General features: G+C 34.7%; 3 protein-coding genes across 4 annotated transcripts; all 3 read right to left on the bottom strand.

Annotated features, from left to right (window-relative positions):
* Positions 1-1259: 1259 nt before the first annotated feature.
* On the bottom strand, positions 1260-4211 carry LOC108850593 (uncharacterized). Its single transcript, XM_056991760.1, has 9 exons — positions 3732-4211; positions 3101-3148; positions 2940-2999; positions 2501-2584; positions 2309-2413; positions 2080-2193; positions 1879-1979; positions 1667-1778; positions 1260-1583 (listed from the first exon to the last, which is right to left on the bottom strand). Exons 1-9 carry the CDS (start codon positions 4089-4091, stop codon positions 1407-1409), a joined length of 1161 nt encoding a protein of 386 aa, XP_056847740.1. The 5' UTR covers positions 4092-4211; the 3' UTR covers positions 1260-1406.
* A 697-nt stretch (positions 4212-4908) lies between these two features.
* LOC130498829 (uncharacterized) lies at positions 4909-8319 on the bottom strand. Its single transcript, XM_056992468.1, has 5 exons — positions 7684-8319; positions 6569-6980; positions 6222-6458; positions 5823-6125; positions 4909-5187 (listed from the first exon to the last, which is right to left on the bottom strand). Exons 1-5 carry the CDS (start codon positions 8079-8081, stop codon positions 5068-5070), a joined length of 1470 nt encoding a protein of 489 aa, XP_056848448.1. The 5' UTR covers positions 8082-8319; the 3' UTR covers positions 4909-5067.
* Positions 8320-10437: 2118 nt separating this feature from the next.
* Positions 10438-14684, bottom strand: LOC108818857 (type IV inositol polyphosphate 5-phosphatase 6). 2 transcript variants are annotated; one of them, XM_056993270.1, is made up of 12 exons: positions 14144-14684; positions 13934-14021; positions 13715-13783; positions 13544-13631; positions 12570-13437; positions 12301-12494; positions 12111-12219; positions 11875-12023; positions 11565-11801; positions 10971-11043; positions 10749-10890; positions 10438-10643 (listed from the first exon to the last, which is right to left on the bottom strand). In XM_056993270.1, the coding sequence occupies exons 1-9, from the start codon at positions 14171-14173 to the stop codon at positions 11579-11581; spliced, it is 1818 nt and encodes a 605-aa protein (XP_056849250.1). In that variant the 5' UTR covers positions 14174-14684; the 3' UTR covers positions 10438-10643; positions 10749-10890; positions 10971-11043; positions 11565-11578. The 2 variants fall into 2 exon arrangements, with proteins under 2 accessions (XP_056849250.1, XP_018447306.1); XM_018591804.2 differs by having other exon boundaries at positions 13715-13786; positions 14144-14682.
* Between the last annotated feature and the right edge of the window lie 1605 nt (positions 14685-16289).

Raw genomic sequence — 16289 nt, forward strand, 5'->3', positions numbered from 1 at the left:
TCAGGGTTTTTATAGATCAATGGAGGGGTTTTGGAAAAGTTTCATTGCCAAATGTCAACATAGGAATTACATATCATAATACCAATTTGCAGTTATAATAGGTTTCCTTTACAAAAAAAATTACTATGTTTCTTGGTAGAATTTGAAGAACATACAGGCCTGCACGATTTTTTTTTGATTCTTTATGATGCTTAAATACAAACTTATCAGGATATATAACACATAAAAGTTTTGAAATATGATCAATCACTCTTTCATTCATCACTTTTGCTTCTATAGTATATATAGGCTATTGACCTTTTACAAAGCAACACACAGTTTTCCATTTCTATAAGTAAATAGTATTCTCAAACACATATTCTCAGTCTTCTGCCTCAAAATAGTTATTATATTAAACTGCAATCTGCAATAAAATAAAGAGCTAAAATAATAACTAGTTTGTCATGTGTGTTACACACGTTCATATTCTTCGCCTGCATCATCTTTTTTTTCTTTCTCTTCCAACATTTTCTCAAAACTCTATTGGTCATTTACTTATTGAACGTATTATAGAAGTGATCTTCCAGCTAAACAATCATTTTTGAAAATCATTTGCATGTTCCTGAATAATGTGAGTGAATACTAACACCTTATACGGCTATACACGTACAAATACTCATTATGATCATGCATCAACTATGTTAAATGTTGATACATACAAACAAATTTCTTTGTTATATTTCTTCTATCAGGGAGATTATGTAGCATAACCGTTTAATTATAGATAACAAATTTATAATTTGATACATAAGTAACACCAACATGAGCCATGTAAATGACGTATCTTCATAATCATTTAGTCCAAAAAAAGTTTTGATGTTAGTCAACTCACATATACTTACTATACAAGACTGGCCCAAAAGGGATGGGCAAAGGGCCGAGATCTTTGTTATTTACATAATCTGCTAAAGCTCTTTTCAGCACTAAAAAGGACTCAACAATATATATTTACGCAAGTGCCAAATCTTTCTATATTAACCAATTGCACCGAATTTTTGATATTGATTAAAATATGCGCAATGGTGAAGACTGGTTCAGGCTGAACCGTTCAGCACAAACAATCTCAAACATAAACAAGTGTCTTCTCTGAGTTTGCTAACTCCATGGAGAAAAATGGGTCGGATCAATGTAAAGACTGGTTCAGCAGGAGTGAGGTCAGAAGGCAACTGTGCCGTTGCATAGTTAAGGAGTGCAAAATAGAGTGTGTTGGGGGTTTAAAGTATGTAAACTATCTTCAATAACAAAAAGCTTTATTATTATGAAAAATTTCATCAACCAACATACAAAAGTAAAATAAAAGAAAGAGAAAGAAAGCATAAAGACTGTAAAATGTTGTTAAGTTTGTGTAGTTTTCTTTTGTATGGCTCTCAGGAGAATGAGAGAGAAAAAACTCTGCCCAACATCACAATTGTTTTCACCTTCTTCTTGCAAGAAGTATACCCAGTAACTATAGCTGTCCCTGTAACTGCAATCGCCACTGATGATATTATCCTCTTCACTGTAAATACTGACTCGTCGCTCGGTATCTCCATCAAATCTTTCATCTGCACAGTTCCATGAAATTATGTATTAAACCAAAAAACGAAATGAACTCCTTGAGAATTAAGAGACTGGCACAAGAACAAACCGTTATAGGTTGCTGCCAATTCTTCTTGATTCCATTAATATGCCCTCTACCGATAACTGCCACAACCGAACTGTGCTCACTTGCAACTCTCAGCAAAGAGGATGCCATGTACCTGAGAATTTCATTTGTGTTGCCACCAATCATCATCATGAATAAGCCAAGCTTAGGCGAATTTTGATAATCTACATAGAGAGGGATAAGAGAAGACTAACTGGTCTCGCTCATGCACAAGTGTATCCATGAGAGATGGAAATTCCTTGCTCATTTCTTGAATCACCAAAGTCAGCATATCCAAATCGTCCATTTCTTTCAACTGAAGCGACCACAGACAGAGAGATATCCAGAATCAAGATTACTAGATATGATGAGTCGCATTGAATTGTATACACAAAATGTATAACAGTAAGACTTACCATTTTGTCGAGTTCTTCAGCGCTTGGTAAGAAGACGGCTTGAAACAGCAAGGAGTATAGAAACTTTACTTTGTGCCACAGAGGCATCTTCGCCCATGTTCTTTTTAACGTGATCTGCTTCGGAAAAGAAAAATGAAAATCAAATGAACAATATATTGGAACTATGTTAGAGAATGCAACTCCATCATATCTAAGAAAAATGCTTTTAAACAGTGGACGAACGTATCACCTGTACAGGACGATCACCAAGTATCACCTTGCCGCCATATTTAAGGGCCTCTTCGTATGCCACACGAAACTCAGCACCAGGAAGAACCTCAAGTTGACTGGCGATCTAATAAGAGAAGGAGAGGATGTAAATTTTTGGTTCAGAAAGAGTCATTAGCTTCCATTAAAAAGATCTTGATTTAAGGAAACTTGCCTTTGCAAGAAACCATCCATAGAGTATTCCGAACGTGTTCTGTTTCTGCTTCCAGCTTTCAATCATGTCTGACATGGTTGGAATCTGGAGAAGCAAAACATAGCACCATTTCAGAATAAGTAAAAGGCCTAGAAGAGGTATAAGTGGATGTATCTCTGATATATTATCAACAAAGCAATAGCATACAGAACAAGTGAACTACATTCTATAGGCAAACAACTCTTTTCCAGCAGAGTTCATGCATCATTTGAAAGAAAGGAATCCTCTGTTTTTGTGATTAACTAAAAATAAATTTTGGCATCTCTCTTATTTGTTAATCTTGCAACAATATCTATCATCTAGAAGAAACAGCAATGCACATTCTTTTACAGAATCTCACGCAATGATAGATGTCCATAAAATGTGAAAAGCAAACCAAAATAGGAAGGAAGAAGCAAACCTTCAAAGCCTGAGGTTTGAGAATAGACAAACGGCTTGAACACAACTCCACGAAGACAGCCTATTAATCAATTAGCCACTTGCTTAGACCAAAACATAGACACACATAATAAAGATATCAAACTTTCAGTTCTCAGTGAACATCTAAAAGAAAAAACGAACCTCTGGTTTCAAGATGCTGATAACTGCTTGAACTTCTCGACATGATTCCTATAACAAACGAAATAAAATTGCAACAATATTACAGGATCACCCCATGATGAATGATTGAATGCTAATAAAAAAAAAAGCAAAGAGCTAAGCTTAAGTTCAAGTACTAAAACCCATCCAAAATCATATCTTTCTCACTTCAGCAACCTGCAAGAAGCTAGCTAAGGGTTCCTTACTCAATTCCTAAAACCCTTTAAGAAACTCTTCTTACACAACCAAAAACAAACACTGTCCGAAACATTTACATTTGAAAAATACATTTTTTAAAAAGATTTGTCGAAATTTTGACATGCAATTCTCCAAATGATTGAATGCTAATTAAAAAAAAAAAAAGCAAAGAGCTAAAGCTTAAGTTCAAGTGCTAAACCCATCCAAAATCATATCTTTTTTTTTTTGAACTTTAGCAACTTGCAAGAAGCTTAGGAGTTTCTTACTTATTCCTAAACCCTTCTTCTTACACAACCAAAAAACACTGTCCGAAACATTTACATCTGAAAAATACATTTAAAAAAAAAAAAGATTTGTCGAAATTTTGACATGCAATTCAAACATTCCCCAAAACCAGAGAGAGAATAATTAATACCTTTGAAACATGAGCAGTCCCGATCAAATACACATCGCAAGATCCGCTTTCCCCTGTGGACTCGCACGTCAGCATCACAACGCTTTTCGCCAATTCCTCCGGCAGCTCCGCTTTCGTCGTCGATGAACCCTCTCCCTCTCCCTCTCCACCGCCGCTGACGATTCCCTCGCCAGCATCGCCGCCGCTAACGACGGAATCGGAGTCTTTGTATTCTTCTTCGTCCTCGACGGCGTCCTCCTTCTCCACATTGACTATGCTGTCGCTCAACGAGATGTCGCCGGTAGGTCTGGAGGAGTGTTCTTCGATGTGAACGAAGTCCTCGCCAGAGTTAACAACCTCCGCCTCCGCCTCCGTCGACATCGAATCGAATCGAGGGGGGGAGATAAGATTTGGGATCACGCAATTTGTTTACTGCTAGTAATGGTGAGAAAGTCGTCTAATACCTGAGACAGATTATGAGCTTAAGGTAACGCTTATTGTTTTTTATATACTATATAGTTCCGTTTCCTTAAATTAAATACGTAATTAACACTGATCGAAATATGATTTAATCCGTGATATTGACCTTTTTAATGTTTAAACGCTAGTTTTTAATGGGCTAAAATTTTAAAAAATGCTGGAAGCCCATTATGACAAATGTCAAAAATAGAGAAAAGGTGATGGAAGCCCATTCTTATGGTAGAAAACAATTTTTTATTTTGTTTTTCTATTATCATTTGTACAAATAGAAATGTCAAACATTAACTGACTATTATTAAATAATTTAGTATTAAATGTGAATCTACATAAGATATTGGAATTATTGGTTACAAATTGTTGATCTAATAATGTTAAAAAAAGACTTGAAAAGACTAAAACAACATGTTGGATTCTTATCTTGTAATAGGCGTAAAACATCAGTCTTACAAAGTTATATATTAGGATTTAGGAGAGAATAATTTGGTAGCCACTCTTTAGATGAGTATTCTATATTTTTTTGTCGAAATGCTTTCTCCACTGATTCTTTTCCTACCATTCAAATCTCTTTCTCTACCATCATACTTAATTTCTCGTTGCATGTTCATAGGTTCACCATTCAAATGAATACTTGTGTTTTAGCAGATTGTTACGGCCGCCGGTCTATAATGAAATGGTTACAAAAACTTAAAAGTTGAAAGGCAACTACTAACAAGCTGAGTAACAGTTTAATGCAGTATATAGTATACAAAAAAAATAACTAAAAACTCTATGGCAACGACATTTGTTAAATTTGTATAGCAATGTAATAAACAAATAAAAAAGAAGGTATCAACGTTTGTTAAATTTTTAAGCCCTTTCTCAAAAAAAATTGTCCTAGCTATGGATGTATATAGATCAACTCATCTTCTTTGCATTCTCGAATTCCAATTTCCAATACTTTTCCACCGTTGAAAGAAGTTGGTAAGATATCACAACATTGTCTTCTGGGAGCCTTCAACTACCACAATCCACAACCAAAGAAAAGAGTAATTTAATTACAAAAAATAAACTTAAAATAAATAGAAAATGTAAGATGTTTACGTACGTAATAGTATTTGCAATGATGTTATTTCAAAATTCCAACACATTTGATATTTCATTTTTAAAACTTTAATGTTTACACTTTAAAAATTCAGTGATAGTTTTAAGCTTAAACGTCAAAGTTCACTCAAAATCAACACTGAAATGGATTTTTGAAAGATTTTATCATCAACTAAAATCACATAATAAATATTCAAGTTATCAAACTTATCTGAATTATTTTGAAATTCTCTTGCAATTCGAAACATCTTAATGTATACCCAAGCATTTATCTCTTAGAAGAAAAAAAATCCTTTTCCAGGCATTTATCTTGCACTTCTTGTAAATAATATGTGACATTCCTAGTTTTATTGGTACCTAATTTCAGAGTAAAGGGATACATATCTATAGGGAAAACTTTAGTAATTGACATTTCAACAAATCACTACTAATCTAGGAAATGATTTTCACAGATGACCAAAACTTCATTATTTATCCTATTATCCACATACAAACACAATATCTCTAATCCAAAACCAAATTCACAAAACTTAGACAAAGTATATTGCTTACTTGTCTGATATCGGGATCCAACCTTGTCGAAAATACTCTAATCTCTTCGATTTTGCGAGGAGATGAAATGGGATCGTACGTGCAATTCTGGTAAGCTTGCTTGTACACACTTTTAATAGTTCCATCACTGGGAGAAGAAGAAACATGTTCCATGAAGAAAGTGACAGGTCTTTGGCATGGATCAGGATGAACATCTCTTGTGTTGAATGTGTACACACTTGCCAACCCGCCTGAATTTTTCCATGGTCGGAACGTTTTTTGTGTCCTCAAAGCATCCCGTAGAAATAAATGCTTACTCTCAATCTAATATTAGAGACAAACAAAGATTATTTTGAATTAATAACCTTAAGTTACATGTCATGCAAAATCATCTATATAGTTAGGGAAAACAATATTAACCTGAACGGCATAGCCCCAGGAGACAGAGATGGTCCAAGAGTACCAACGGTCGTAGCAAATGGAGACTTGAAATATACGGAGAGGATCAAGTTCTATGGCGGAGAAGAGGTGGCTGACGGCAGAGAATGTGGTTACGTTTGGGAAAATTGGATCAATGTGGACTATGTGGTGTAGAGACACCAACGGTCTCGTTGAATGTGATGTCAATATTCCCAATGCATTTCCTTTTACATCAAACTGATTAGATTGAAAAACGAATTAATCAATATTATGCAAAAATTAATCACTATTTATTTTTTTGGTAAAAAACTGAATCACTATTTATTTTTAAGAAGTTAGAAAAAAACCTGATGAAAGCCAGGCTCATGAGACAATCCAACTCCAAGCTCAAGCACACAAGCATGAATCCTAGAGTCTCCTCCGTATAAATGTGGATACCTTTCGATACAAGAATCGAAATTTTTAGCTAAAACGTTAGCCAACGAGCTGCTTATAGCGATCCCTCCACCGCCAAATGCCATGTCGTGTCCGAACAATGAGTTCTGGTGATAAATCTCTGAGCTTGCTCCTATGTAATACCATGATGTGTGGTCGTATTTTGAGAGCGTTCTTGCGAGGTTTTCAGGGATAAATATTGTGTCGTCGTCTCCAAATACGTACCATCTTACTTCCTCTGAAGAAGTATTAAACATCCTTACTGTTTCTAACACGCACCGAGCGATCCTAATCGCGTTTCGGTCACCTTTTCTCCAAGTGTATCTGTTGGGTTATGATCAATAATTCAATGGGCTGATTCGATTTAGTTATACTCTATTTAGAAAGTTAAAACCAAAATAATAAATAGAAATATAATTTTTAGTCAATCCTTTCTTTTGCCAACTTGTTTTTAACTAATCATGTATCATATCTTGTTGTTAGACATAAAGTTATTGTTGCATTTTTATATAAAAAAAATAAAACCTAACCAATATTTTGTTTTTCACACAAAAAGGGTTTATGAAGAGTTTCTTGAACGGAAAAGGGTCTTGAACCTGACACACAACTTTAAAGCACGACTTTGAGTAGTGGTTTAATAATATTTTTGTAGTTACAAAAATCGCACTCTGGAGAACTTCTCACTAAATCTTGTGTATGCTTAGATATAGCTGCAAATGTAATAACATTTCATAGAGTTTAGAAAGTTTGAGTTTAATCTCCAACCAAGTTGAGATTTGTATTTTAGTTTAAATAATAAATGGATATAGTTAATCAATAAGTCTTTCTACGATTTTATAACTAATAGCTAGAATATTAATTAAAATTATAAAATATCATGAATACAAAAAAAAACATATTTTAGAAGGTAGGTGTCTAAGAAAATAAAATAATAGGCGTCACAGCTAAATCAAGGCCCCTTGAATAAAATAATATGCCAACCAACCTGATTTTTAGATAATGGTGATATCAATGTTTGCTTAGTTACCTGAACCGTGATGTATCTTCGGAAACACAAATCGGAGGAAGGAGATTAGAATCTGTATCGTTCACCAAAGACGACAAGGGACGGTCAACAAAGACACAACCTCTCATTCTCTGAGCATCCCACCAAAGCTTAACATATTCTCTACGTGCAGGCCACGACTTAGTGCTCGATCCGATCCCAAAGACGATGTGATCGATCTCTGTTAGGCTCTGAGATTGATCTTGAGAAGATAAGAAGTAGGCAGTGTCTTTAGGTTGAAACCTTGATAACGAGAGGGAGACAAGAAGGTAGACCAACGATGCAAAAATAGAAAGTAGTATGCAATATATCATACGGGTCGAGATAGTTGAAGAAGAAGATGAAGAATGAGCTCTCGATATGCGTTGAAAGAGACACATTTCCTCAGGGGTCGAAAGAGAGGAAAAAGTATATGAAGAAGGATAATTTTGGTCTACTAATACCTTTATATAAAAATAAATAATGGAAAGATCTCAAAATGAGTTATGGTACGAAGGTGGATATATTAAAATGGTGGTCACTGGTCACGGTGGCTTAGTTATACGCGGTTGTAGCGGTAGCAGAGGAAGGTTGATCCTAGGGAGAGTCTTAATGGATTTAAAATTGGTTTATATCAATGTAAGGAATAAAAGTAGCCTAACTATTTTAAAACCAGTTGTGATTTGGCACGTAAGCTAATAAGGCGTAGAGACAAAGGAGACTTATTAGATTATTTGTTCTATTTTTACTTAATATAGAAAATTTTATTTGAGTGTAGGAGTTGTTTTGGACTCATACGTACATTAATTAGTTGTTTGTTTCTCCACTTTACAAATTATCAATTTGAAGTTGTACAACAAATTTCTTGACTCAACCTTCTATTCGACTAATGCGATGAACTTAGCTAGTTGCATACATTTTTAAGGTATCGAAGATATATAGTATGTGTATCTAATGGAATTCAGTTTCCATCACAAAAATATATTCTGCTCTATGAGATTAATGATGATATATTAAATTACTAGATATGTTCGTTGACAAAATTAAATTATATATTTGTTTAGTAAATGTGTAAGGAGATCTCGTTCCGAAATTTATTTGGGTGAAATATTAAAGATTACAGATCTAACTAGTTCAATCGAGTTGTCCGGTTTTGTTTGTTTTTTAATATTTTCTTGTTAGCATATTAGATTACACATTAAATATAGAGAACAGACGAAACATGCAAACGTTTAGTAACGTAAATGTTGATGCCTTCAACATGTGCAATGTCACAAGATCCGAGCCATAGGGAATACTTACTTATATTTCCTCACGAAATAGTTGAACTTTGTTAGTTTCAAAAAAAAAAAAAGTTGAACTTTGTTTCGTGGAAAAATGATTAAAGAACTTGAAAGAAAAATTTTGGAATGACATGAATCTGCAAAAGAAGTGGTTAGTTAGTGTTTAGATATATATATACAACTTTTAAAAAATTTGCCATTCATTCGGATATTACAACGCAAAATCTCTGCAGACTTTGTATTTGCTTCCCTGTAACCTAGCACCGCCATTTATCCGGTATACAGGCGATGCTTATTCCGATTGTTCATTTCAGGTTGTTTTTCTTTAAAAAGTCTCTTGTTATTAAAACACTCAAAAAGATTTGGGTCAAAAGGAATATGAAGACATGGGCTTTTAAGCAAACAGAAGATCGATTGGGCCAACAAAAGAACAACCAAATCCTGCACAAAAAAACAGATAAAAGAGTTTTTTTTTTTTGCTTATTACCAAGATTTAATGAATGGCTGATCCATCCATAAGTGGTGTTACAGTTGTGCAAATTGCTAACTATACGGGTAACAAGAGGAATCTATATAGCATAGCAAAGGGTTTTTCTATTCGTTATTTTTCTAAAATAAGGGGTTATCTTTTCGTATTTTCCTAGTTAAGTCTTAAATGAGATTATAAAACCTAGCTACCCTTCAACGTGCAACAAAATATGATCACATACATTCCAGTTACCGTAAAAAAGATAGATGTTATAAAAAAAAACTAGCTACCCTTCTAAAACAACACTTTATTTCCCTTGTTTTATTCGATTGTTTTTGCTTTACAGTAATTCTCTTGGGAAAACCACAGCTGATCATTGTCTGTGTGGTTAATCATATGGCTCCCAATTTCACAAGAGTCTTCGTTAACATTGATAAGCGTTGCTGTGAATGTGATCAACAAAAGCTGGAAGAAGACAGAGCATGAGGAAACAGGATAAAGACAAAGCATGATTCACACAAAACATACTCTCTTCACTTTCAGGCTCTCTTTTTTAGTTTTTAATCATTCCGTTCTACATTAACTGGTCCCGTCTCTGTCTCTCACAGATAATATGTTCTTAAAGGGTTATTTATTTACACAAATCGAAATCTCGGTTTTTGAAAAAGTTCTTTAACAATCTTTGAACTTGTTGAAAAAAAACAGCTTAGAATTTAGTGAAAACAACAAGTCATCTAAATGTCTCTAAGTAAATCTTTTCTATTGAAAAACTGAATCTATTATAATTCTTGAAATGAAAAAAGAAACGTAGAGATCTTTATTTAAAATTCCTTTCGATTACTATCTTTTGTTTTGGTTTTAGGAGGACAATGCTTTTGATTGCTTGCTATTAGCTTGTATTTAAATGCAAGATTGATAATCTAGAAACCCAAAGTTTTTTGCAGTCCAACGATCATTACAAGACGGCATCAAGCTCACTTTAACTTTTCGCCAATTTTCATAAAATAAAAATGGAAATCTTCTTTTTGTATTTCCTAAACCTTAATATAATAAACATTACAATATGATTACCATGGGGACACGCTACAATTGACTAAGACAAAGAACATAATTTATCCTACTTGTGCTAACTCAAAAGAATGAAAACTGAAAAAAAGAAAGAAAAAGAACTTCTGTCTACTTGGCAGTTTCTGACTGAGTTAGTTGATTTCCTGCATAAAAACAAAACACAAGTTGTGTAAAAAGGTGTTTACATTACATTATTACCAAAATATAACAGAAATTAATTTCAAAGCAATGGTAACTGAAATTATTACCTTGTAATGTAGCTTGGAAAATTTCAAATCCACCAGAGTTAGCAAAAACCATCAAAACTATGAACCGGATAGATCACAGAACCGGTACGTGAAAATTGGTTAACCGAGGCCAAAATTACACAACACTTTCTACACCTACAAACTGGAAATTACACAAACCGGAAACCAATGAATTAAAACTCAAACCGGGAACAGTAAATGTAAAGATTTTTTTTGACAAACCTGTTCCCATTGGGTTAAAGAGGCAATGAAACATCTCAATCACTCTCCAAGATCCAAAAACACTTTTCCTCACCTGACAAAAGAAAATTCAATTCTACCATGATTTGGAAAAAAAAACCTTTCACAACTTCCTCAAAAATCAAGATATGTAGCACAAAACAAATCTTGGTTTTGTAATCCTACTATCATCTGAGTTCAAGAAATTTCAAATATATTTTTTTTTGACTAAATTTTTTTTTTCAAATATTTTAACCTCATAAAGACAAAAGACTTGATAGTATGAGCTTTCAATGTTTTTTGTTGGTTATCCTTATCCTAATCAATAAATTGATCTTAAATGCTCAGACAAGGCAGTGGCTCATTCCTTGGTTGAGATTACACACATATATGCACATAAATGCAGAGAACTATAGACTGGTCTCAACTCTATTTGCTTCTCAGGACCACGCATACTTGTGGACTTCTTTAGCTCTAAACAGCTCATGTCACTGACACAAATGCCATTTTCATCTATTTATGTCCCAGTAATTGCTAGTTTGGTGAGTTTTTTCTAACCATAGCATTAGATGCAAAAGACAAGACAAGAAAAGTTACCATGATGTTTTCTTCTAGAAGAAGCTGAGCTCGGTGTAACCACGGGAATAAGGTAAGAGCTCTTCAGCTTGGACCCGTGAAGCAGAGCAACTCATTGTTCTCTTTAACCTATTATGAGCTGACTCGACCTCTGCACAGAAAATGCCATAGACCGGTCTATGATCCGAGAACCTTGACTCCCCTCTTACGTAAGATAACTGATGCAATCCTTCACCGTACCACAGTATCCTATCACACCTTTTTTAGAAAACAAAACAAAAGTTAGATCGTAATAGATTCATATATATACAAGAAGTTCTTGTTTTCTTACCAAGCAGGAGTGCGACGTTTTTCCTTGGGATGCAAGTCATCTCCGGAATATCTATCTGAGTTCCTAGAGTACTTGTAAGTTGGTGGGAAATAGATCTTTCCTTCGTTCCATCCTTTGAACACATGGCCTCGTTTCTGCTCAATCCTTAACTGCAAGTAAACATGTTTTGGGTAAGAACTTATTGCTCTTTCTTCAGACAATTAGGATCATCATCAAAGTAAGTTTACAAAACTTACCTGGTCGTTTTCTAGCAAAGCTCTCCAGTTCTGCATCTCAACGAGTGCTTTAGCAGATCGATAAGACAGTGCTATCCGGTAGTTCAGATCGCCAAGCCATATTACACGGCTGGTAAAAAAGATATGATGAGTTGGATTAAGAGACTGTTAAACAATATGTTTCTTGAGTATGAGATCTTATCAAGCTTACTCATGCTGAAGTATATTCTCAGGGGATTTTTCATCCTCTGAGCTCTTGACACGAGGAAACCTTGTTTTCTTTAGTATCTCCATGACATCTGAGTTTCTCTTGAGCTCATCACCTTCCTTCTGTCCCGAAGTCAAGTGAGTGCAAACGAAGCAAAAGCTTGTTTGATGTAGCAACATGCTTATTGAGATTGATCCCTGAACAAAGAAACAAAGACGTTATAAACAAAAGTGGCAAACAGAACAGTGTGTAATGAAAGAACAATGTCTAACCTTATTCCCTAGATAACCCATTAGTCCTCTGCCAACACAAGATACTTTCATGTTCTTGACGTGTTCCCTTAGCTCGCTCTTCACCCAGATGGTTAAGAAGACACCCACCATTTGTTTGCTAGCAACTAAACAATACTGCGAAGTGTTCCATGGCATCCTATACCCGTTTTCGTTTGCTACAGAGCCTGGTGAGTACAAGACAGTGCTTGGAGAGTCTCCAGTACCATTATCATCATCTGAAGACCTTGAGAAGTCACTAGGCCGTGAGTAATCACTAGGTCTCGAGTAGTAATCACTTGGTCTTGAGTAGTCACTCGGTCTTGAGTAGTCACTAGGCCTCCTGGAGTAATCACTAGGTCTTCTGGAGTAGTCACTAGGCCTATGACTGCTGCTGCTGCTGCTACCACGGAAACTCGGGTCGAAATCACTTGGCCTGTGGCTGAAGAACACACGGTCACAGACGCTGAAACGGCGGTCAAGACCTGGCTGAGGGATTGAAGGATCGTTCCATGTACTACTTGGTGTCTGGAAAGAGCGTCTGTGGAAGAAGGTGGAGTTCTTATGCCTTGTGGAGCCAGAGAAGTCAGCGTCAAGCTCTGCCATAGGCACAGGGACAGGGGAAGGAGTGTGATAACCGCTGGTTCCGCTAGTTCCTGGTCGGTTGTTGAGTGTTTTACGGATAAGAGAGAGCCATTTCTGAGCGGGTCCATTGTCTTCAGCTCCAAGGACGTTGCCAGCATTAAGAGGAACAATCTCTTGGAATCCGAGGACGTATATATCTGCAGGAGCTGAAGAGTGAAGCCACTCATCAAGGTTTAAGTCGGAAGGAGGAGAGCGTCCAGCTACGTTCCAGGTAGCAGTAAAGATGCTGCTCAAAAGTAAATCAACACCAAGGTTTTTAGCAACAGTGGGTCATTAGTTATGAGTCATCATGACATGTGTGTATGTGTTGAGTTTAAACAGATTAAGTATACCTGTAGTTTTGGACATCAACGATCCTAGGATTCTCATAGTTCATTCTCCTTTGCCGAGCTTGCTGCTCCCAGTTCTTACTGAGCTTCTCTGTAAAAATCAAGAAACCTTCAGTTAAAAAAAGAAAGAAGATTTGATAGAATCAAAGAAGTGGACTATATGTATGTTTATACCAGTTTTAGCCTTCTTGATTGTGCTGGGCGCTTTCTCTGCTGAGAAACTACTTCTGTGCTCTACTTCAACTTCTTTAGTCAATAAAAGAAAACAAATGAAGATTACCTCAGAAGAGACAAGAAAATTTGAAACACAACTCTCAAGCAAAAAACAAGAAGAACAAACAAACAAACAAAGTTGGTTAAGGAAAGAAAGAAAAAAAGAGAGAGAGACTTTACCAGCAGAAGTAGGAACATCTGCTTGAAACTCCTCTGTTTTGCTTTTTATATTAAACCATTTCCTGACCATCTTCATGGACCAGGCCAGCTTCATTTCACAAAATTCAAAAGAATTTTTATGAATATTAAATCTTGAAATCAAGATTGACACATACAAAAATAAAGCAGGTCACAGATTTAGAGAAGATAAACAGAGAAAAGAGTAGAAACCTTATTTGTCTTGGACTTGTCTTCTCTCATTGTTACTCCTTCTTTTGCTTCTTTTACCAACGTGTGTGTGTGTGGTTCTACTTCAACAGGAACTCAACCTATCCATAGTCAAGCTAATAGGGTGGAAAAGTTTCCCTATAGTTACTCAAAAACATGATAGAGATCATCCAAAAAAGTTTGACTTCTGTATGTATCTCTGCCAGATTTGACTGGTGCTGTGGTTTTTTTCTCCCTATGGACCAGACAGAAACTTGAACTAGAATAAGCTAGGAAAATAGAACCTGGGTTTCTCCCTAAGAGGTGAGTTTATATTCTTAGACTCTCTTTTTTATCTCACAGCGACAAAGCAATGAACAAATGGTGGGCTTTTGCTTTTTTTTTGTTCTTGAGAGGAGAGAGAGAGGTACTTTAAAATAAGAGAAAGTGTTGAAGAGACATCAATTCTTGAAGAAGACAGAGGACAAGATAATGAGAGCAGATTTTAGAGGGAGAAAGTAAAAGTAAAATTCTACATAAAGGGAGAGAAAGAGAGTCTTAAGCTTCTTTTTGTTTTTGCTTCTGTGAGAGAGCTTCTTATTAGTCCTCATTGAACCGGGAAAGTAAAAGCAGCGGCGGATTTTGAACAAATAAAGTGCAGGGAGACTATAGTTTATAGCTCTAATCGTTTTTAAAAAATAATCATTCGGTGGATGTCAAAAAAAAAAAAAATCATTCGGTGTTAGTGTATTACTGAATGTGTAAATAATCTAATTTAATAAGACGTCTGGGAGATAACCATTGATTAGATTGCCAGAACGAAAATTTAATATTTGCAACGTCTTTCTAACTCAAAATCTGCATTAATTATATTTTTTGTTGTTATTGGACGTTTTTGGCGAAAATTGTTGTTGGAAGTTTGCCAATAACATTGGATATATACTCTCTTTTTTTAAAGGACCATTTTATATATACTCTTACCACATATATATAATATATATCTTTTATTTTCATTTTTGACAAAATATATCTTTTATTTTCACCTCTTTTGGTCTCTTATATTTAACCAAACAAATACGTAAAAGTACATAGAAAATTCATTTTCAGGTGCAGGATTCAAGCCATTTCAATGAGTACGAAAACATTTGTTTAATCCTTTGTTCATAATCTAGAAGAAGAATAGGAACAAAAGATGATTAAATGAGTTGTAATTTAACTGGAAAGGTAAAAAGACTGGAATGACATAATCATTTATGTATTTTCTAATCTTGTAGAATTATAGAATACATAAATCATGATTCTGTGGAATTCTATGATTGATATAAACATGCCGAGTGCTTTTGTCAACTCTAGTAAAAAAATATCATCACATCTTGTAATAAACGATAAACAGAAAAAGCAGAGACGTTTTTTTCTTTTATCATAATCCTTTGCCTAATAAGATTTGCTTGAAGATCAAGTTAATTTAAAATAGTAGCATTTGAAACTTTACAAATTAATTCGGATAGTAATGTTGGCGCTATTAATATTTTCAGAAAGAACCAAAAGCAACAGAAACTAGAGAGAATTTTACAATTTTCCACAGAGGTGCATGCCAGAATTGTGTATTGATGTTGACAGATAAAGCATGAAGAAAAGCATATAAAACTATAGGATAAAATTACCCTCAAACTAATGCGCGCGGATATTATTAAATGCTTAAATTTAACGTATGCAAAGCTACATGAAGCCACGACCACCTAAGATACCTAACCTAAATGAAATGTTTCTTTTTAATTAAAATATATCTCGGATATTCTTTTTAGTTATGTTAAGGACCGAAAATACAATTTATCCTGCCACTAATTGAAAAAACATAAAGTACTATGTTTTTAAATACTTATCTAAATAATAACATAACTCATATATTAAAAAAATATCTCATATTTGCAACACTATTAAGTAGAGTGATACAATTTTACTTGTACTAAAGCACCACATTATTAGAAGTAAAGTATCACATTATCTCCAAGATTTTGGTATACCAATAAAGTAGAAAAACAAACAAATAATACTGAAAAGAGAGAAGTAGAGGGGAAAAAAGGGAAAGAGATAAAGAGAGCTATCTGTCTTGGTCTATTGTTATGGTTGCCATATCATCTTTCCTTTTCAATTTGCTTAATGATTTTAT

This window comes from Raphanus sativus, chromosome 8 (assembly GCF_000801105.2).
Source record: "Raphanus sativus cultivar WK10039 chromosome 8, ASM80110v3, whole genome shotgun sequence".
Classification (NCBI taxonomy): domain Eukaryota; kingdom Viridiplantae; phylum Streptophyta; class Magnoliopsida; order Brassicales; family Brassicaceae; genus Raphanus; species Raphanus sativus.